At 43.6% G+C, this 20,675-nt stretch overlaps 2 protein-coding genes across 2 annotated transcripts in view; one reads left to right on the top strand and one right to left on the bottom strand.

Moving 5' to 3' along the window:
• Nucleotides 1-2,851, bottom strand: part of KDR (kinase insert domain receptor) — a 201,015-nt gene extending 198,164 nt beyond the window's left edge. The window contains exon 1 of the mRNA XM_068542929.1: nucleotides 2,731-2,851. The gene's annotated coding sequence lies outside the window, so the exon portion shown is untranslated. The remainder of the gene's footprint in view (nucleotides 1-2,730) is intronic.
• Nucleotides 2,852-3,009: 158 nt separating this feature from the next.
• On the top strand, nucleotides 3,010-17,951 carry SRD5A3 (steroid 5 alpha-reductase 3). The gene is made up of 5 exons (XM_068542927.1): nucleotides 3,010-3,333; nucleotides 10,856-10,998; nucleotides 12,786-12,983; nucleotides 16,371-16,505; nucleotides 17,373-17,951. The coding sequence occupies exons 1-5, from the start codon at nucleotides 3,113-3,115 to the stop codon at nucleotides 17,630-17,632; spliced, it is 957 nt and encodes a 318-aa protein (XP_068399028.1). The 5' UTR covers nucleotides 3,010-3,112; the 3' UTR covers nucleotides 17,633-17,951.
• The last annotated feature ends 2,724 nt before the right edge of the window (nucleotides 17,952-20,675 follow it).

Raw genomic sequence — 20,675 nt, 5'->3', positions numbered from 1 at the left:
AATGTACAGATGAGGAGAATGCAGAGAGGTGTTAACGCTTGTTGAGGACCTATTCTGTGTACAAAGCTTTCCATACATAATTTCACTCAACCTGTACAACAACCCTGTGCTTCTATTTTAGAGGTGACTGTAAGTTACATAGCTGATTGTAGGTAATGGAGCAGTCAGTCTAATCCAAGTGTGTCTGCTCCAAAGCCCCCAGGTTTTCACTCTGATATGCTGTTCAAGGAGCCTATGATCATGGCCCTGTGGACCCCACCCCATAGTTTACTGTATAAAACCTTATGCATGGTGGAGGCTCAGTAAGTTTGTTCATTCATTCAATCATTCCACAGATAATTACTGAGCATACCCTATGTACCAGGAGGTACAAATGTGCTTCCTAAATTAAGAAATGAATGCATATGGCATGGCATGTCGTGGCAAAGGCTATGGAGAAATATAAAGGGAGTGTGGGAAGCGGGAGGAAGTTCTGTTTCTGGACTCTCCATTATGCTCCACTGTCTTTTTGTCTATCCCTGCTTCCACAACACATTGACATAATTACTACATCTCTGTATTAGTCTTGTTACCTCATGAAGCAAGTCCTCTTTTTATTTTTGAGAGTACCTTAGCTATCTTTAGCCCTTCCTACTTTCATATAAATTTAAGGATCGGCTTCTTAAGTTCCATAAAAAGCTGGGGTCTGATTGGTACTACATTTATTCCATAATCAGCTTGGGGGGAATTGTCATTTTAACTATATGGAGTCTTCTGATCTGTGAGTTTAGTATATCTCTCCCTTTAAATATGTCTTCTTTAATACCAGTAACATTTTATTTTCTTTGAAGATTTACATACCTTTTATTAGATTTATTCCTAGACACATAAGTTTATGCCACTGAAAATGTTATCTTTAAAGCATTTATTTTCTGTTTGTTGCTCAGAAATAGAAATGATCAGTATTTAGAAACTGATTTTTGTATCCAACCTTACCAAACTCTATTAGTTCTAATATGTTATCTGAAGACTCTCTTGGAGTTTCATATTACCTTCAAATAATAACACCTCGTTTCTTACTTTGTAGTCTGTAGACCTGTTATTTCTTTCTCCTATTTATTGAGCTAGCTAGGGCCTTCAGGAAAGCACTGACTCCAAAGGTGATTGAATTTTGGTTTCTTATTTTGAAGGTAGAGCCAACAGGATTTGCTGACAGACTGTATTTAGCAAGAGAGGAATCAAGGCTGAGTTCAAGGTTTTTGGCCTGAACAACTGGAAAAACGACATTGTCATTTACTGCAGGCCAAGCCAGAGGTTTGTTGATTATACAGTGCAGATAATTAAATGAAGAAAGACAAAAACTGATTGATACTGCTTGGCGATGATCTGTCTAACAGGCTTTAGCCTGGTTTTCCACTTTTGAAATAACTCACTCCAGTAAGGATTTAAACATTTACAAATGCTTACAGCTGGGTTTGACTTGTGGCTTCCTGTTCAGCCACTGCCCTCTACCGGGGGCTTGTCTGAATATGAGCTGTGAACGCTAACTAAAATTCAAGCCAGAAAATATGGGACAATTTTTCCCTCCAGCTTCAGTCTTTCCTGTTTCCACTACACACACACACACACACACACACACACACACACACACCCCACATCTTGTTTTGTGATCTTTCCCCAGATTAGGTAACTACAAGAGAACCTCCCGCTCAGGAAACTTGATCCCTGCAATGAACTTCCAGGTAGCTTGTCTGGAAAGATGTTCTAGAAAGTCCAGCAGCATTTCTATGGGGTTAACCTAAGAACAGTGAAGAGACAATGAAGAGGTGACCCTTGCAGATGAAACCCTGGGTCATACAAAGAGACCTCATTGTCCCAGCTGGAAGGCCAATTTGACTAACCTTTATCACATGTTTCTCAAGTCATGGTAAAGCCTGAAGTGTCCTTGAACAAAGAACCAAAACTCTTAAGAAGCTGGCACATTTAACATTCCAAAGGACTGTTCAAGCCACATTAACCTTCCCACCCAGTTCCCTGTTGCTCATTCACCACAAATGTAGGGTATCACACTGGGGTAAGGGCGGCCACTCCCCTCTCCTACCCCTCACCAGCCACCCAACCTCAAGAACGTAAGCTCCAGAAAGGCAGGGACATTGTCCTGTAGGCCTCTCTGTCCTCGGTGTGCAAAACGATGCCTGTCACATAATAGGCATACAATATTTTTTGGCACTGACATTTTCAAGGCTTTAAAAAAATTACCTAAAAGAGTTAAATTTACATTTGTCCTAACTGAAAATCAGTGTTGTTTAAAACTGATGAGTCAATAAAAATAGCAGTCACTACACGGAATAAATATCAGAAGAAACGGCAGATGGTGTTAAAAACTTTAACTCTAAGAAGTGGAACTCTAGTACGGAGAGGACTGCAGTTTTTAAAATAGAATTTTTACCACTTCCATTTTTGTATGTGCAATTGCCTTGACTTTCTACTTTACATGTTTAAATTATACACATTCCTAACATCCTAATACAATTATTCATTTTCGTGTATGACCCGCCTTCTTCATCCATATATTCATACATTCATATTAATATAGTTGTTCACAATCATAGCTATATATTTTAGTCTTTTTTTCGCTTAACCTACAGTTTCAGTTATCATAAACAGTTTTCCGTGTTTCAAACGTCTTCATAATTATGTTAATGGATTCATGATATTCCAATGTTATTGTACCATAATTTAGCTAGATACCTTAACGTGGAACATTCTGGATTGTTTCCACTTTTCCAATGAAAATAATGCTGCAGTGAAGACTTGCAGACGTGGTCTTGCTCGTTCCGCTGCTTTGAATCATACTGTTGAGTCGTATTTCTGGGGTTCCATATAGGCACCCCCGACTCAGACAAGCGATAGAGCGACCACCAAGCTCCAGCAAGACCCAGACCAAAGATTCCGCGCGGCGGGGCGGTACCTCCCCCCGGGAGGCGTGTCCTGGGCGGGGCCGAGCGCGTCCCAGCCCTGCGCTGCGTCACCCACGTCCCGCCCGGCCAAGCCCGGCGCGCCGCGCTCTAGTGGCCGTTCCTCCGCCAACGGGTGGCGAGGGCCCGGGGAGTGCGGATGCCGGGCGCCGGCCATGGCTCCCTGGGCGGGGGCTGAACTCTCGGCACTGAATCCGCTGCGTGCCGTGTGGCTCACGCTGGCCGCGGCCTTCCTGCTGACCCTACTGCTGCAGCTCGTGCCGTCCGGCCTGCTTCCGGGCTGCGCGCTCTTCCAGGACCTGATCCGCTATGGAAAAACCAAGGAAGGGGGGCCGTCGCGCCCGGCCGCCTGTCGGGCCTTTGATGTCCCCAAGAGGTAACCTAGCCTGGGCGCGAGTCCTGGCTGCCTAGGCGCGGAGAGCCGGGGGCGCCCCGCTCGAGCAGCCGGCAGGGGGCAGCAGAGGCGGGCGCGGGGCCGGCGGGGCCGGCACGGACCGGCCCAGGAGGCCCAGGCGGGTTCCTCGACGCAGCGCAACGCCTGCCCGACCGCCGGCTCTGCCCGTCTCCGCTGCGTGGCCCCGGGGGCTGAATGCAGCGAGTGTCCGCCGACACCGAGGGTGCTGAGCCGCGCGCACCTTCGGGGGCGCAGGAACGTGAACTTGTGGCCGCACGTAGCCTTTCCTTCGGGGGAAATGGCAGCGCTTCCCAATTTAGGCCCGGTCACCAGGCGGTAAATTAAAGTTTCCTTTGTCCCCGAATTCTCCTCTTTCCCCTCTCCTGCACTCTAGGGGCTCGTAAGCTAACTTGAGGTCGCCGGAACTCACTAGAAATGAAGGCAGGCCCTCCTTTCGCGCCTTTGTGTCCCCTATTTGTTTCCCAACCCTCAACAGTTAGGATGAAGGGTGAGACGCGGGTCACCCACTGGCGCCCACCTCCTTCGGTCGCACTGACGCTCCTAACCCGCATCTCGGCAGGTGCCCCTGGAGAAATGTTGCCCAAGATGGCACATTTTAGGCAGGCCTGATCCCTAAGCCGCATTTGACTTTCAGCAGATTTCATAACGAAGTTCAACGAGAGATTAAATCGTTAGGACTTCAATAGAATTCTTTCAGAAATTGTAAGGCTTGTTATAGTTTCGGTTTTTTGTTTGCTTTTCTTTAAATTCAGAACATTACCGGGAAGAGTCAGCCAAACACTGCTAGACGATAGGAATATAGCAGTGGCTTTTCTTGGAGATACAGCCTAAGTTGGCGTTTAGGAAGGAATCTGGAGAAATGTGATAGGGTTTCTGATGTATTAAAACACCTTGGTTCTCGCTTAAACCTCGCATAGGCGGTGCCCCAGGTCTGCAGACAAGAAAGGGTCTAAATAAACTTGGCTTCCCACTTTTGACTTGGAGAAATATTCATCAGGTATTAACACTGAGAAGCGAGCACTAGGTCATTCTGAGGAAAGGTAACGGGAATGAGGCTCTGGGAAGAAGTAGACGATTCACACACAGTGATTAAACCTATTTCTTAGAGGCTCTTTGTAAGCTAAAATTTCCGGTCATCCTATTTTTAATCAGGTTTTGAGTGTAGTACTTTTCTATTTCATAGCAGGGACATTGCTAGATTGTCATTTTTTTAATGTTACAAGGTGAAGAAAAAATTCTTTTGAGAGTGTGAGCTCTAACAATTTATTTTCTGAATTTTAAAAAAGGTACTACTGTTGCTGGAGTAGAGGGCACATTTCAAATCATTCCCTGCACTTACCTGTTTCTTTGGCTCCCATACCCTACCTGTTACTACTCCAGTCTGTTGTTATATTTGACGGCCAAGAAACAGATTTTGTACCTTTCCCTTACTCTTTACTACAAAATTGGTACTCTTTGGGCTCCTTGTAATTTCTACTATATTATGAAATAATTTATAAGTTTTTCTTCTTCCAGAATTCTAGAACAGACCCTCGCATGGTGTTTTGTTTGGTCTTTTTTCTAAATTTAAACTAAAATTTCTTTTCATACTAGGAAAGGTACAGCAAATCCAGGCCAGTCATGAAAGGCAAAAATGTCTAGATGCTATATTTAAATATTTTTCCTTGTTCAGAATTCAGTAGTACTCTTAAAGGTGAAAATAAGCCTGTAAGTTTTACACTTAGAAATAGGCAGCTGTATATCACGTTTCTGCACCCAAGAGCTTAGGTGAATTTGTTTGGGATTATTTTTTCCTAAAGAGGAAAGAATTAAACCTTAATTGAATTCATGGAATGTTTGATTCCATTACCCCTGCCTGGTAGATTTTTTTTTTTTTTAATTAAGGTGATAGTTGCTTTTCTCATTTTCTTTTGGTTCCTGGAGTTTTGTTTTTTGTTTTTATTTAATTTTTTAAAAAAATTTATTTATTTTATTTATTTATTTTTGGCTGCATTGGGTCTTCATTGCTGTGGGCGGGCTTTCTCTAGTTGTGGCTACTCTTCGTTGAGGTGCGCAGGCTTCTCACTGCGGTGGCTTCTCTTGTTGCGGAGCATGGGCTCTAGGTGCGCAGGCTTCAGTAGTTGTGGCTCGCGGGCTCTAGAGCACAGGCTCAGTAGTTGTGGCACACGGGCTTAGTTGCTCCGCGGCATGTGGAATCTTCCCGGACCAGGGCTCGAACCCATGTCCCCAGCATTGGAAGGTGGTTTCTTAACCACTGTGCCACCAGGGAAGCCCTTCCTGGAGTTTTGATTTCCCAGAAAGTCTGAATAAATACGTGACCTTGAGCGTGAGTCACAGTGCTCTTGACTTGCATAGTGTATATGGAGGTACTTCTGTTTCTAATATTTCGAAATGTTATAGAAACATTGCAATTGAATTGAGCTGTGGAGACAAAGAGAACCATCCAGACTTTCCCTACTAGGGTTCAGGGGTCCTAACCAGCAGTCCAGGGGATCTGTGGATAGAATTTGGGGCAAATTGGATTGGAAAAAATTGCATCTTTATTTCACTAACCTCTAGCTGAAATTCGGCACTTTCTTAATGATGAATGTAATCAACAAACCACAGTAGAATTAGCAATACCTGCAATTTTGTGACAAGTTTTTTAATGTTATATTAAAAATATTGAGGAGACCTCAAAACATTATTTTCATCGCTATAAGAATACTGTATTATCCTCCACTATACCTTGTTATTTAATACATTAATTAAGAAGCACATATATCACAAATGTTTCTTAGTGGTTGTGTTACCTATATTTCAGCATAATTGGTTTCGTTTATTCCTATGTCTTTTAGGCATGTAGCCTTCACCAGACTGCCAAAGGAGTCCATGGAAGAAAAATGTCAGGAATCCCTGCTCCAGACTGTAAACTCCATATGTTTACATTTGTCTTGTTTGTTGCCATATCCCGGGCTCAATGCCTGATAATGATAAGGTCCTCGATCAATGTTTTGAATGAATCAAAAAAAAAAAAAAGAAAAAAGTTTTAGGTTTAATTGGTTTGTTGATTAACTTTACTGCTTTCTCTGAGAGTAACTTTGGATGTGGTACCTTCTCTTTCATTCATTTATTTAACCATTGTTTATAGAGTACTTAGTATTGCCAGGAGCTATTCTAGGTCCTTTGGAGCCTTTGTTTTTGTAAAACGGTAAATATGTAAACAAATCTTGTAAAACAAGCAAAATAATTTCAGATGGTAATAAGTGCTTCAGAGGAAATGCAGCCTGGTTACTTGATGATGAGCAAGCTGGGGTTGCCGATGACAACGCTGGAAAGGAAGATCAGAAAGGGGCAGGGCAGGGGCAGGGCAGGGGCTTCCCTGGTGGCGCAGTGGTTGAGAATCTGCCTGCCAATGCAGGGGACACGGGTTCGAGCCCTGGTCTGGGAAGATCCCACATGCCACGGAGCAACTGGGCCCGTGAGCCACAATTACTGAGCCTGCGCGTCTGGAGCCTGTGCTCTGCAACAAGAAAGGCCACGATGGTGAGAGGCCCGCGCACCGCGATGAAGAGTGGTCCCCACTTGCCGCAACTAGAGAAAGCCCTCGCACAGAAACGAAGACTCAACACAGCCATAAATAAATATAAGCAGTCATTTACATTAAAAAAAAAAGAAAGGGGCAGGGCAGGAGATGAGTTCATTTTGGGAGGCCAGGACGGACAGCGGGCCTTACAGACCATAGTGGAGATTAGATTTCATTCTGAGGGTATGGAAAGCAGCTTTAGGATGGGGAAGGGGGCATGGCATTATGGGATTCACGTTTGAGAGGATGACTAGCCGTTGTGTGGAGAAGACTGGGTAAGAGGCCGTTAGCGGTGCTCCAGGCAAGAGGTGGTGGTTTGGGTTAGAGTGTTAGCATCGCAGCACCTGTTCCTCGTACAGGTGGTGAAGACATTAAAGCACGTGGCACAGGGCCAGGCACCAAGTCAGGACTCAGGAACCACTGGTTTCCTTCCTTAGTTAAACCTATAACTCCCCTAACTGGTCCTGAGATCAGTTCTGGCAATCAGCAAGTAGTGTTAGATCAGATATCTCCTGTCTCAGAACCACCTAGTGGCTTCCAGCTCACTCCCAGGAGGAGCCCAAGACCCTGTACAGTCTTGTCCCCACCACCTCACTGCGATCCTATCGTTTTCCCCCTGTGTGGCTCCAATCCAGTTTTCTGGGTCTCTCTGCTTGTTTTCTGTCCCCTCAGGGCCTTCGCCCTGTAGAGGCCTTTCCTCTACCTGGAAAGCTCTTCCCCCAGATAGCCAGATGGTTTATGCCCTCACTTCCTATAATTCTGCTCAGGTATAACCTTCTCAACGAGGCCTGCCCTATCCACCCTGTTTAAAAGTATAATACTACCATCCCCAGCACTCCTTCGTCCCTTCCCAGCTTTAGTTTTCTTGTTAGCAATTATCACCTACTGACATGCTGTAAATTTTACTTCTGTGTAACTGTGAGTATAAGCTCCGTGAGGGCAGGAACTGTTGTCTTTTGTGTTCATTGCTATATCCCCAGAGCCTAGAGCAGCCCCTGGCTTATACTAAGCACCAAAATGTTAAGTCAGAGCAGTGCTTGCTCGGTGCCCAGCCCTGAGTTACCATAAGGGTCCCCTTATCCCTGCTGCAGGGGCTCACTTCAGTTAAGCAAAGTGCCAAGGGAGGAAAAAGAGGGAGAGTGTCTAGAAGAGAAGGAAGTAGAGTTTTCAGAGCTGCTTTTGAGGCTAGAGCTAGGTATTTTCAAAAAACAGATATAACCGCAAATAAAGAGTAGGACACGTTTCCTGTAGCAGGAAATCAGGCAAGCAAAACAAGAGAGAATGTGCCAAATGTAGGAATAAGAAAAACAATCTGTGAATCAAAACCCCATGGCACAAGTAGGGCACAGCAAAATGTGGCTTAGCATCTTATATCAAACATTCATGAGTAATTTGTTTGACTTATGGTTTAGTATAAATTGCTACATGTAACATAGAGCTGGAAAAGCAGGTTCAGGCAAGTCTAGATCACATCAATAGGAGCACAGCCATGTGATTTTAACTTCAGAGTCATCAGGGCTGAGTGTGGAGCCAAACACTGCCACTTACTGCCTGACCTTGGATAAGTAACTTAACCTTCTGAGCCTTAGTTTTCTCATCAGCCGCATGTAAATATAATGCAAACTTGACAGGATTGTTGGGAAGATGAAATGAAATACTCTTTAACTGGTCTCCCCACAACTGGACGATTCTCTTTCCTTACCAGGGGGATTTTTTTTAACTTAAAAAAGACCAAAATGAATGAGCAATGCTCTCTCTCTTTTTTGTTTTTTGATTTTGATAAAATATACATGACATACCATTTTCCACTTTAACCCTTTTTGAGTGTACAGTTCAGTGGCTTTAAGTACATTCACATTGTTGTGCAGCCATCACCACTGTCATCATCTCCAGAACTTTTCCATCAGCCAGAAGGATTTTTAAAACATGAAGTATTACTTCAGGTTGCTGTGTTCAGATGCCTTCCCATCCCACTTAAAAGCCAGTGTCCTTACAGGACCCTGTAGGGTCTGCCCTTCCTTTTCATGCCCTAGCACCCTCCACACATGTGTCCTTTGTCGTGCCTCAGGGCCTTTGTGGTGGTGGTTTCCTCTGCCTAGAAAATTCTTTCCTCAGAAATTCACAAAGGTTACTCATTCTAGCCATGTGTCACTTCCAGAGAGGCCATCCTTGACCACTCACCCAGAATGGCCTCCGCTCTGCACCCTCTCTGTCCCCTCACCCAGCACGGGGCTAGATGTCTGCAGGTTCGTTTGCGGACTGTCTGCCGAAAGATAAACTTCAGCACGGCAACCACCTGCTCAGTTCGCTCCCTGCTGCGTCTCCCGCTCCAAGAACATCACCTAGCACGTTCTACGTGCTCAGTAAATTTTTTTGAAAACATGAAGTAGGTAAAGCGGCTTAAAAGTTGCTCCTCAGAAGCTGGCCCCTCCTCTTTCCATGGGAGCCTGCAGAGCACCTTGCAGCTGCCATTCTGCTCTGCTGGCTCAGACCAGGCCTGGGCTCAGTTCTAGGAAGTGTGTCTTAGGGAAGACCCTGGGAGGCAACCAAAGGCCGGGGGGGCCCGGGGGTGGGGACGAGGGGGTAGAATTGACACTCATGCATGAACTTTGCAGGAAACTAAGCCCTTGAGCCTAGAGAAGATCCGAATCCAGAATAAGAGGACATCTCAGAGAGGACAGATCCCGTGATAGAATTTGTAGTGGGGAGAATAAGTGGGTTGCTATGGAATGGTCAGCTTAGATTAGTGTTTGTCAGACGGGTTGTGGGCATAGTCTGGGGGACTGTGAGGTCTGGTACATACAAGCATATTCTGAATCAACTGGAAGAGGAGTCCCTGAGTCTATGTGTAATCCTGTTGACTCCAGGCTGTCTTACTGCATCACAGATTAATGAGACAAGAAGGAGGGCTTAATATAGATGTGATGCATTGAAGACCAGGGAAGGCCAGGTGACCTCCAGGCACCCTGCAGAGTCAGAAAGATTTTGCATTGATTTGATTAGAGAAAAATAGTAGAGGTATAGGTAAAGAGACCTCAGAAAAACATGTTAGGCCCTGGTGCCATATTAGGTGATTCCTTTGCAGCAAACCAGCATAACTTTTCACGTTAAATTGATGTTGCTAATTGCTAATTTCAACTTTTATTGGTTTTGTGGTTTTATTTACTCCATTCGTTTAAAAGAGAAAGGCGGGCAAAGCCAATCTGTGTGATGGAAGTCTCCATAGAGCGTACCCGTGGGAGGGTGCGGGGAGGGGCAGTGCCGGGAGGGGGGCACGAGGTGCTGGCTGTGCTCTCCCTCTGATTGCAAAATATGTATTGTATTTGTATGAGAGCGGTACCCATCAGGAGTTGATAGCTAGTTTTATGAGTTAATATTTGTCATGTTATTATAAAAGTAATTTAGGTCAACACAGTTTAAGAAAACACTGAATCAGTAGACCTTTAAGGTTTCTTGCAACCCTGAGAGCCTGTGATTGTGCAAATCTTGTGTAACAGTTGTATGGCTATTGCAGCAATATCACTCGAGATTTAGAAATCTTCCACAGATTTGGCTAGTGTTAGCACAATCTAGGCTGTCTCTGCCAGGCCCTGGGGCCCCCTATTTCTGAGTTTGAGCCCAATCCTGTTACCTGGAGATAAGAGAGATAGCTAATTAACCCTACATCTAAGCTTAACGAGGTCATTCATGTTGTTGTTAACCTTAGGAAGCCTCTTTTTCTTATTAGTTAACCAGTCCCATCATTTGAAAGGAAATTTCAAACATCTGAACATCTGTAGGATTCAGGTTCTATTAAAAAAGCAAAACTATACTTGCAGAATGGAGGAAAGAGGATAGGGAAACTAAAAATAGTCTTCCTGTACAAAGGCTTAAAGTGGATCCACTCTGATCATCACCTAACTTGTTTTCCCTTCACAGGTATTTTTCTCACTTCTATATCATCTCAGTGCTGTGGAATGGCTTCCTGCTTTGGAGCCTCACTCAGTCTCTGTTTGTGGGAGCACCTTTTCCAAACTGGCTTCATCATTTACTCAGAATTCTTGGGGCTGCGCAATTCCGAGGTAACAACTCCTCTGGCTAATACCAACCACTGCACCCTGTTCCTGTCTCTCCTGCCTGCGGGGAGGTGTTCTCGGTATTTCGTAGCCACTCTCAGCTTCTTGGCGGGGCTGGGAAGTGAAGGGTGGGGCAGAAAGGGTTCTGCGTGGATCCCAGCCAGTTGGCCAAGGGGAAGGCCCCAAGTCCTTCATTGAGATCATGGCAGAGCTGAGAGTCAGCTCTTCATCCCTGATTTCCCAGCAAGTGCTGTGCTGAACAGGACTGGCTGTGCTCTCCCTCTGATATTTTTAGTACTTTAGGATCCCTCAGGTTTGCCTTGAAACATTTATCATATATATAGTTCCAACCACAGTCATGCCTCTGGACTCCAGAAATTTGATAGAAAATTACTTTTTGATCACAGGTTAAAAATGTTTGTTATGCTGTGAGGCTTTGGTTATATGAAAAAATTGACTGTAAATAGTTGTTGATCAGATGATTACAAAATAGCATTTAAATTTGCCTCACTGTGCCTTGAATGAAGGATACACAGAACAATTTAAAAGGTAAGGAATTGAAGGTGAAAACCATAAAGTGGCCTCAACTGATGTCAGGCGTCAGGAGAGGGGCAGAATTAGAAACAAATTGTTCTGGTGCTATCTCTGTCCTTTGTTCCAGCAGCCAAACCGCTGGCTTCCTAGGAACAGTCCTTTTCTGTATAACCAGAGGAACTTGTTGCAAAAGATGACAGAAAGAAAAAGCTATGCAGATCCTACTTGGGAGGGGAAGATACCTCGGCGAATCCCGCTTTACCTCTTCATTTGCTTACTGGGGGGCTGGCTGGGGTTCTGATATTTGAAGGGTGGCTGTGAGGAGTTGTATTTGGTTGTTTGTTTTATCCTATTCCCGAAGGGTTAGAACTAGGTTTCACTATATTTAAAAGAGAAAGGCAGGCAAAGCCTATCTGTGTGATGGAAGTCTCCATAGAGCGTACCCGTGGGAGGGTGCGGGGAGGGGCAGTGCCGGGAGGGGGGCACGAGGTGCTGGTTGTGCTCTGTCTCTTGATCTAGGGGCTGGTCGTACGGGTGGGATGGGCTGGTGTACTTTGCAAAAATTCATTAGGCTGTGTCCTTATTGTGTTTTTATGATGTGTGTGATAACATTTTAAAGATACATCTAGATTTTATGTCATTTTACAAACCAGCATTTCTTCTGACTTCTCTTGAGGCAGAGGGGTGAGAGGCAGATAGGAAGATCGATCTCAAGGCTCACAGTCCCCCAAAAGTATCATTTCTTTTTTTTTTTTTAATACGGAAAGAAATGCATAACTCTTCCTGTCTCTGTTCCCATCCCCCTTTCTGCTTCTGTATATGCCTGTGTCTCTTCTCCCCCCCCTGACCTCAGGGATCCCACCAGGAGTCCTTGCTCAGAGGTCATCCAGGAACTCTTCCTGACTATCTTCAAATGGGGATTAGTGCCAGGGACCAGAGACCGTGGAGTCTGGGTTCTGAGAGCACGGATCCCTTCACAGCCACGTAACCCAGAAGGCTTTCACATCACAGAGTAGAGTCAGGAGACCTGAGTCTGTCTCAGCTCTGTCACTAGCTTACTGTGTAACTTTGAGCCAAATGCCTTGACTTCACTTGGCTCACTCCCTCACTGCCCAAAAAAAGGAGGTGTTGGACTGGATGATATCTAGGGCCCTTCCCTAGCTCTGATCTTGTTTAATACCCTGTTTAACAGCAGGGAAGATCATAGCTTTGGATTAGTCCTGGAGAGAGACCTGAGTATGTTCCGTTCTGAATTGTAGGGGATGAGCTTGTGCTGTCTGCGTTCTTAGCGCTAGTGTTTCTGTGGCTGCACAGCCTACGAAGACTCTTCGAGTGCTTCTATGTCAGTGTCTTCTCCAATGCCGTGATTCACGTCGTGCAGTACAGTTTTGGACTTGTCTACTATGTCCTTGTTGGCCTGACTGTGTTGAGCCAAGTGCCAATGGACGGCAGGAATGGTGAGTGGTTGCTGGGGTCTGTCAGCTGAGTCACTGGGTATACGAGGGACTCTGGGTGAAGCATCCCACCAAGCATTATGGAAGTTAGAAAGTAGGAGACCCGCCCAGTTCACTTTGCATTTGAGGAGTTTGGGCTCTAATTGTATCTTTAAAAAGTCAACATACCCAAGGGTGCCTAGCAGATACACATCACATTAACCATAACTGCTTAAACCTGAGAGATACCAACGTAAGCAGCAGTGCCTTCGGTAAAGAGAATAAAATGCAAAGTCTTCAGGAGGCCTGGTTTAGGGATGAAAAAGTGGGAGGTGGGGTTTCCATCAGTGGGACTGAAGTCAGTGAACTTCTGTGGAGTTAGTCTGGAAAGAAAGAGGCAGTGTGGTCAAGAGTAGAACAGGAAGCAGGGGAACACACTGGAACAGGAGAAAGGGTCAGCAAGCCAAGCTGCCTCACCAAGGCCTCATCATCCAGGGGTGGAGGGGTGAGGGTGGGGAAGGGAAAGTTGTTGTGCAGGGTGAAATCATGGAATACCACAGGAGGAAAGGGTGGCCTGAAGCTCCTGGTGAATAGTTGGGATTTGAAGAGGAGGTAGGGAGCCATTTTGTTGCCATTTCGTTCTTGTGATTGTTCCCGTTGTGACAAAGCTTTTTTCAAGTGAGGCAGCCTGAGCGGAGAGGACAAAAGACTACTGTGGTAAATCAAAATTGTGTCTTAACACTTCTGAGCTCTCACTAGCCAGGAAGAGGGAAGCAAAATCATGACTTTGTTTATGAGGAGGAAATGAAATGTGATTTGGGGGATGGGGGAGAGGGAGGATTGGATATCTGACATATCTGACCATCGTTTTTGTAAAAACAGTGCATGCTTATCATAAAGAATTCAAGTCATTTTGGGTGATGGAAATGAGTCTTTTAGTGCTGAGCTTAACTTCATCTCGCACCCTTGGTATCCGTCAGCCCACACGCTCTAGGGGAGGTCCTTCACAGCTGTTTTCTCTAAGCCCAAGTCTCCCTCTTTCCTAAAGCTGCCCTATGCCTCGTTGTAAATTGAGCCCAAGGTCTGGGTATTTCCAGTACTCAGTGAGTGAGCTCTCTCCTCAGGTTTGATTTCAGTGTCAAGTGCCCCTTGATTGGCCTCTCCCTCTGTTGCTGTAGGACAACCCGTGGCTTCCATGGCGCAAGGAACGATTTTGAAGTATGACTTACTGACGCTCCTTCTCAATTCCTGAGCTGTTTATTGGCTCCAGCCACTCAGTTAGCATCTCTCCATCTAATTTCCCTGAACGTAAGTCAGTTTTTCCTCCCTGAGCTTTCGGCTGTGGCATCCTCGTGCATCCCATGTCACGGTTTGAGCCGTCATTCCTGGAGAACAGTCCGAGGTTTTTACCCAAAGGAGCTTTCCAAAGCACTTTGGTAACCCACTAGCTTGCAGTCTGTTAGCATTACGTATCTCTCCTGGAGTTTCCTCTGCTGGCTGGACCCCAACTTCCACCTTCCCTCCTGTATAAGAAGTCAAGGACAGGCTGCTGAGACACCCACAAAATAGCTTTTAGACACTCCTTGCTGAAGTTTTCTGAAACTTGTGTTTCACCTACCTGTCCTTCAAGAGGTCATCTGGGACAGTATGGGGAAGACTGGTTTCAGGAATTCATTGGAAGAGAACACGCTGGGGTATTTGCCAGCTGCAGAGTCTGATAGAAATGACAGGGGCTTGGGCGTCAGATGGGCCTGAGTCTGAATTCTGGCTTATTAACTTCTCAGAGCCTCAGAACCTTCATCTGGAATTAGGGACATATACTGATTTCAGAGGGTTCTTGTGAAAGTGGAAAGAAAGTGTATCTGTAAACTACCCAGATCTTCATATCTCCTTGCCTTCAAAGTCTAGAGGGTCCGCCCCAGTCACTCTCCATTACATTGTTCTGTTGTTTTTTCTTCAGAGTACCATCTGTACCTTAAATTATCTTGGTTATTGATTTTTTTTACGTGTTTCATCTCTTGCTACTAGAGTGTGAGTTCATGAGGACTGGGATCTGACCTGACTTACCCACTGCTTTATCCCTTGTGAGAGATGCCACGCTCAGTAGACACTCAATAAGGAACGAATGAATAAATGAATAATTAAATACTACACAGATTAGACCCTCAGTGAATAGCCTTCCTCCTGCCTCCCCTTTCCTGTATCATAACTTACTCTTAAAATTTTTTTTTCTCTCATAGGTAATTTCTCTGCCTTTAGAGTAGGTGACTTGGCTGTAACGTGAACTCTCAGACACTTGCTTCAACTTTTAATCCTGTGGTGACTTGCTCTTATAGCCCTCTGATTTAAAACTACTTTTCATATTCTGTTTATTTTTAACTTATAAAAATATAACTATTTAGTTAAATGGCTAAACTTAGTCAACATTAAGAGACTGTGGTAGATTGTTTAGAGAAAGCAAGTTTTTAAAAGAAATTAACACAATTCGATTTTGGTGGACTGTCATTAGCTGTCATCAGCTGAGTCCTGCCTCCAAGTACCCATATGGAATAGCTTGATCCTTGGTTCTCCTACCTGAATCAACTTTGTAGGGGCTCCCTCTTGGCTGCAGAGCCTCCGCCTCTTCCCCGTTGTCAATAGACAGCTTTGTTTTTTCAGTCAAATCCCTGACTAGCCTCACTGCTTCCTGCTGAACATAGGGAAGTCCTTAATTTGTTTTTCTAATGCCAGTCCTTAGAAAACCTGCATTCTTCCCGTCTTCTTGGTAGCTGGAGAAGAAAGAAGATGAAACTTTTGAGTGTTTCTACTCCTAAAACGAAATCTCTCTGACTAGGTTCTCTCTAATGAGAAAGGGATACTGTTTTGGTCTTTATCTTGCAGTTTCCATTTCTCGGCTCTTTGAGAAGTTCCACTGTTAGCCTTTACTTCCAGTGATTTTCTTCATTGGCCAGAGCCAGTCAAGTCAGCATTAAAGGTTTCCTTAGAAATGGCTCGGGATGAGATCCCTTAGGAAGTGTTTTTCTGACAGCAGACTGTAAGAAAGAGGACATAAAACCAGGCTTTGAAATAAAAATGCAAAGAAGTCTCACCACACGAGAGTACATCACAAGAGTGGGAGACAGAGCTGACCCCTGTGCTTGAAGCACTTGAAGAAGGAGCAAGAAAATGTGTTGATATGGAATTCTCTGCCAGGGGCCCCTGAAGCTGCCCCTGGCTGAGGAGCACACCTCCCTCATCCACAGGGATGGTGTTCTCCCCTCTGTACTTGGGAAATTATAGCAGGATGATTTTCCAGTCGTGAAGAACAGAATAAGTAGGTAATTGTGTTCTACTGATTATATGATTTTTTTAATGCTCTGAGCCTCTGAAATTTTGCAGAGTTGGCTAATAAGATAATTCTTATTTCTGTAGTCTATGTGGTAGGGAAAAATCTCTTGATGCAAGCTCGGTGGTTCCATATCCTCGGAATGATGATGTTCATCTGGTCATCTGTCCATCAGTATAAGTGTCATGTCATTCTCGGCAATCTCAGGAAAAATAAAGCAGGTGAGATATCTTTTAGAACCACTGCATGGGGATTTTAGCCCTCAGAAGTTAGGTGTACATATTCCTTCTCTCTTTTCTTTCCTGCCCTAATTAGTTGACTAATCTATGAAATGCTCATTTTTGACAAGACTCTCTGGGTCTTGATCTTCCCGTCTGTAAAATGAGAGCATTTTACTGAAAGACCTCCCTGGCACCATCTAGCCCTGACATGCTGTGACTCTGTTCTGTGCCCACATTTTGGGGCCTACACTGCATATATGTGTCTAACCAGCATGTGAGCCCTAGTATTACTGTGCCAAGTTAGTATCATTCCAGCTAAAGCAAAGCAAACTTGACTCTTTAGTTAGCTTGTGTTGACTTATCACAGGTACAGTTTTTATTAGACTTTCTGAAATACTAAAAATGGAATAGTACTATTCAGCATTTATCAAGTGCTTACTTTGTGCCGGCCCTGTTCTGAGTGCTTTATATGTAACTTCACAGTACTCGCTTTAGGCGGGTACAGTCTTATCCTCATTTTATAGATGAGGAAAGAGAGGCACAGAGAGGTTAAGCAACTTATCTAAAGTTACACAGCTTGTAAGTGGCAGAGCTAGGATTTGAACTCATGCAGTCTGACTCTGGAGTCTGAGCTCTTAATAGCTTGGAGGATTGTTGGAGAAACTTATTTACAGTTGTTAGTATAACCTCAGCATGTGACTTTTTAATATGTAGTAGAATGACAGTGGAGGTGTGACAGGATGGTGGTTTGTACAGGTCTGTGACACCTTTTTCTAAATGAGTTTTATAAATTATTTGGAGGGTGAAGTGGTAAAACTTTGTTTTGGCAACTTCAAATGTTCAGGGTATCTTCTTTTTCCATTTCAGGAGTGGTCATTCACTGTAACCACCGAATCCCTTTTGGAGACTGGTTTGAATATGTTTCTTCCCCTAACTACTTGGCAGAGCTGATGATCTACATTTCCATGGCTGTCACCTTTGGTTTCCACAACTTAACTTGGTGGCTCGTGGTAACATATGTCTTCTTCAGCCAGGCCCTGTCTGCTTTCCTCAGCCACAAATTCTACAAAAGCAAATTCGTCTCCTACCCGAAGCACAGGAAAGCTTTCCTACCATTTCTGTTTTAAGATAATCTCAGTTATGAGGAATGCACACCAGGTGACAGTTTCAATTCCTAAGGACAACGAAGTCTAGAGACCAAAGTACAATTTCTGTAGAACTGTTTGAAAGTCTCTGGTCCATTTCTGTTACCAGAAGTCTTCACTGCATGAGCAAAGCAATACCGCTCAAGAAAATGAGTCTTGGGACTTCCCTGGCAGTCCAATGGTTAAGGCTCCGCACTTCCACTGCGGGGGGCATGGGTCCGATCCCTGGTTGGGGAACTAAGATCTCACTTGCTGCTCAGCGTGGCAAAATAAATAAAATTTTTTTAAACAGTGGAAGAAATTGAGTCTTCAGAGAAGAAATACTTCTGGCAGACCTGGGAGTGCTATGTCTGCTTTCTGAGATGCTTTATAAAAGCAACCAAGTGCTAAAAAGTAGATGAGACTTGTCCAAGCTGCTTCAAAAACAAACTAATCAAGAATATACAAACAACTTCAAACAAACACTTACATACACAATGGAAGAGATAAGGTCATCTGTGGCTTTGTTTTCGCTACAGACAAATTAACTAGACTACACAGTAAGCAATATAGCAGATGCTCAGTAACCGCTTGTTGCGTATCAGTCAAAGCTTAATAGCCTTTGAAAATAACAACAATGTATAATTTCACACCAATGGATTCTGGGAAAAGTGAGTTTATTGAAGTTAGCTTATACTTTTACTTATTACCACAAAGATTTCCAGCTATGTAACCATCAGTAGTTATTTCCCCCTCAAATCATAGCCTAACAAAGTTTGAAACCTCTTTTATTTAATGTTTTTTTGACATCCCTTTCTAGGGAGTACCTTAAAAGTGTAAGCATCTGAAATAAAATATATTTAAGCATAAAAAGCCTTCGTGAATGGAACTGACTTACACTCGGTATTGGATAGTGCCTCATTCATATGTAGTTACTCAAATTGGATTAATGTCTGCCTGAGTGTATTTTAACTAATAGAATGAATCTGAAGATATTTTAAAATAAAGTTTACACTTAAGATAGCTTATGTTAAAGAAAATATCCATGATTAAATCAAGTGGATATAACTGCATGGTGTGAAAGTAGAAAATAATACTATAGCCTGAGCAACGCAGTAAAAACTGCACATTCGTGCAGCGTAAGATTTACTGGCTTATTGGCCGAGGTATTAACTTTATTCCTTTTATACAGATATCTTATTATAGTCTACTAGGTACTAAAGTTTTGCACTAAGACGTACCATGCTGTGGGGGAAAGCACCTCATTATTAACCAGACACGTATGGAAGGCACAGTCTAAGAATATCCTCCCCATCTGCATCTCTGGAGTAGTAAACCAAAGCTGGTAAACAGATTCTTTTTAACCCAACTTTCAATATATGTATATCAGCACATTTTCTAAAGTTCTTAGATTTCTGAAGTAGCCTTTTCTCCCCAGTAATCAAATACCACTTCCATCAGCTGTTCCATCTAATAAATGACATATTCATTTCACTTATCATTTAGATTTGCCATCCTCAGGACCGGGACTCAGGAACAACACTTTCTACACCAGAAATGTAAAGCATATTGCATTTTGGTCTTAATTTCCACACAAATGGCATAAATAATTTTAGCAGCATATTATTTGGGGAGAAAAATGTATTTTGCTTTAGCATGCGGTTTTATACTAGGTTAGACTAGGAATTTGTCTGCTATTCTGGAATTTCATTGTACTTTTAAGTAAAATAATGAATATTCCCTGTGAAGAAGCCTGTCGGGCCATGAGAGAGGGTTCCCAGTCAGCTCTGTGCTCCCCATGTTCTTGCCATCCTTCTCATGCTTCTCCTGTCTTCTACTCTCCCTCCCCCTTCCTTGCCCAAACATTGCATTTCTAGGTGAAGACAGAAAAGGAAGTAATGATGTCCTCAGAGGGGCTCAGAACAGAGTTGTGTGGTCTTTGACGAAAGCTCAGCCGTGGAGAATAATTGAGAATTGTGCTTGCAAGATCACAGTCAGCGTCGCTCTTTGTGCCGGTGAACATAGTCCATGTGCCTAAAGGGAGCACACCAGAGAGAGTCTGCAGGTTCTTCACACGGATAATCCAGAAATAGCTTGGGGCTGGAGATTCTTGATTTTCCTACTGGCTTAGTTGAATAGCTTTACTCTTTAATTCTCTGTTACTATTAAGTTCAGGGAAATGATACTGAACTACCTCATGACAGCATTCCCTGGATTAGCTCCTGACTATAAAAGTGTGCTGAAAATAGCCTTTGTTTTTAAGTCTCCAAGTTGTAGCTCATCCTCTGTACTAACATTTGCTTTCAATGAGCATGGATTATTTTGTCTCCACAAAGCTTTGTTCTGTATTATGTTTTTAATTCAATGAGTGGTTATTGCTAGAATTCCTATCCCAAAAAAAAGCCTTTGCCGATATTTTTATACGAAGCTTAATGGATAGTTTAAGGAGACTGTAAACATTTGCATAACTAAAGTTACCTGAAAATTCAAAGACCATTGATAAATAACTTAAAATGAACTGATGTATTAAAGGTCTTAAAATAGTAAATGAGCAAGTAGAAATTTTTTACAACTATCTAAGCAGTTTCTGCCCACTCGCTTACATTGCTTATCAGAAAAAAAAAATATTCAGCTGATTTTTATCAGTGTCTTACATTAGTCTAACTTTCTAAGATTTTTCTGATAAATGGACAAGAAACAGTGGAGGTGGCAGTGATCCCTAAGTAATTCACATGATGCACACTTCATCATTTTTCTCAAATACCAGTGATCTAGAAAGCCATGTATTGGTTTTGGGGAAACAGCTACTCTATGCACATATAATACCAGGTCTCTTCCTTCAAAAAGACTCTGAACGCTTGAAATGCTTAGAGGACAAAAGAACACAGGAGATTTCTCTGCAGAAAGACAAATGTGCCTCCTGAGTCTAGCCCTCTGGGTAAAGCCTCGTAGCACATGTGCAGCTTTTATCAGGGATCCTTGGTCTACCTAGCACTTTTCTGTGAGTTAGACAAGTCGTTACTCTAGAATATCCCCGCGAGAGCAG

The sequence above is a fragment of the Eschrichtius robustus genome, chromosome 4, assembly GCF_028021215.1.
Source record: "Eschrichtius robustus isolate mEscRob2 chromosome 4, mEscRob2.pri, whole genome shotgun sequence".
In the NCBI taxonomy this organism is placed as follows: Eukaryota; Metazoa; Chordata; class Mammalia; order Artiodactyla; family Eschrichtiidae; genus Eschrichtius; species Eschrichtius robustus.
Note: the sequence above shows the minus strand (reverse complement) of the source record. Positions and strands in the feature narration are given on the sequence as shown.

Excerpts from the sequence above, each read along its gene's own strand:
- SRD5A3 (XM_068542927.1), top strand. The coding sequence starts at position 3,113 with ATGGCTCCCTGGGCGGGGGCTGAACTCTCGGCACTGAATCCGCTGCGT. Across the intron at positions 3,334-10,855 it reads GCCTTTGATGTCCCCAAGAG|GTATTTTTCTCACTTCTATA; the intron begins GTAACCTAGCCT and ends TTCCCTTCACAG. Across the intron at positions 10,999-12,785 it reads TGGGGCTGCGCAATTCCGAG|GGGATGAGCTTGTGCTGTCT; the intron begins GTAACAACTCCT and ends TCTGAATTGTAG.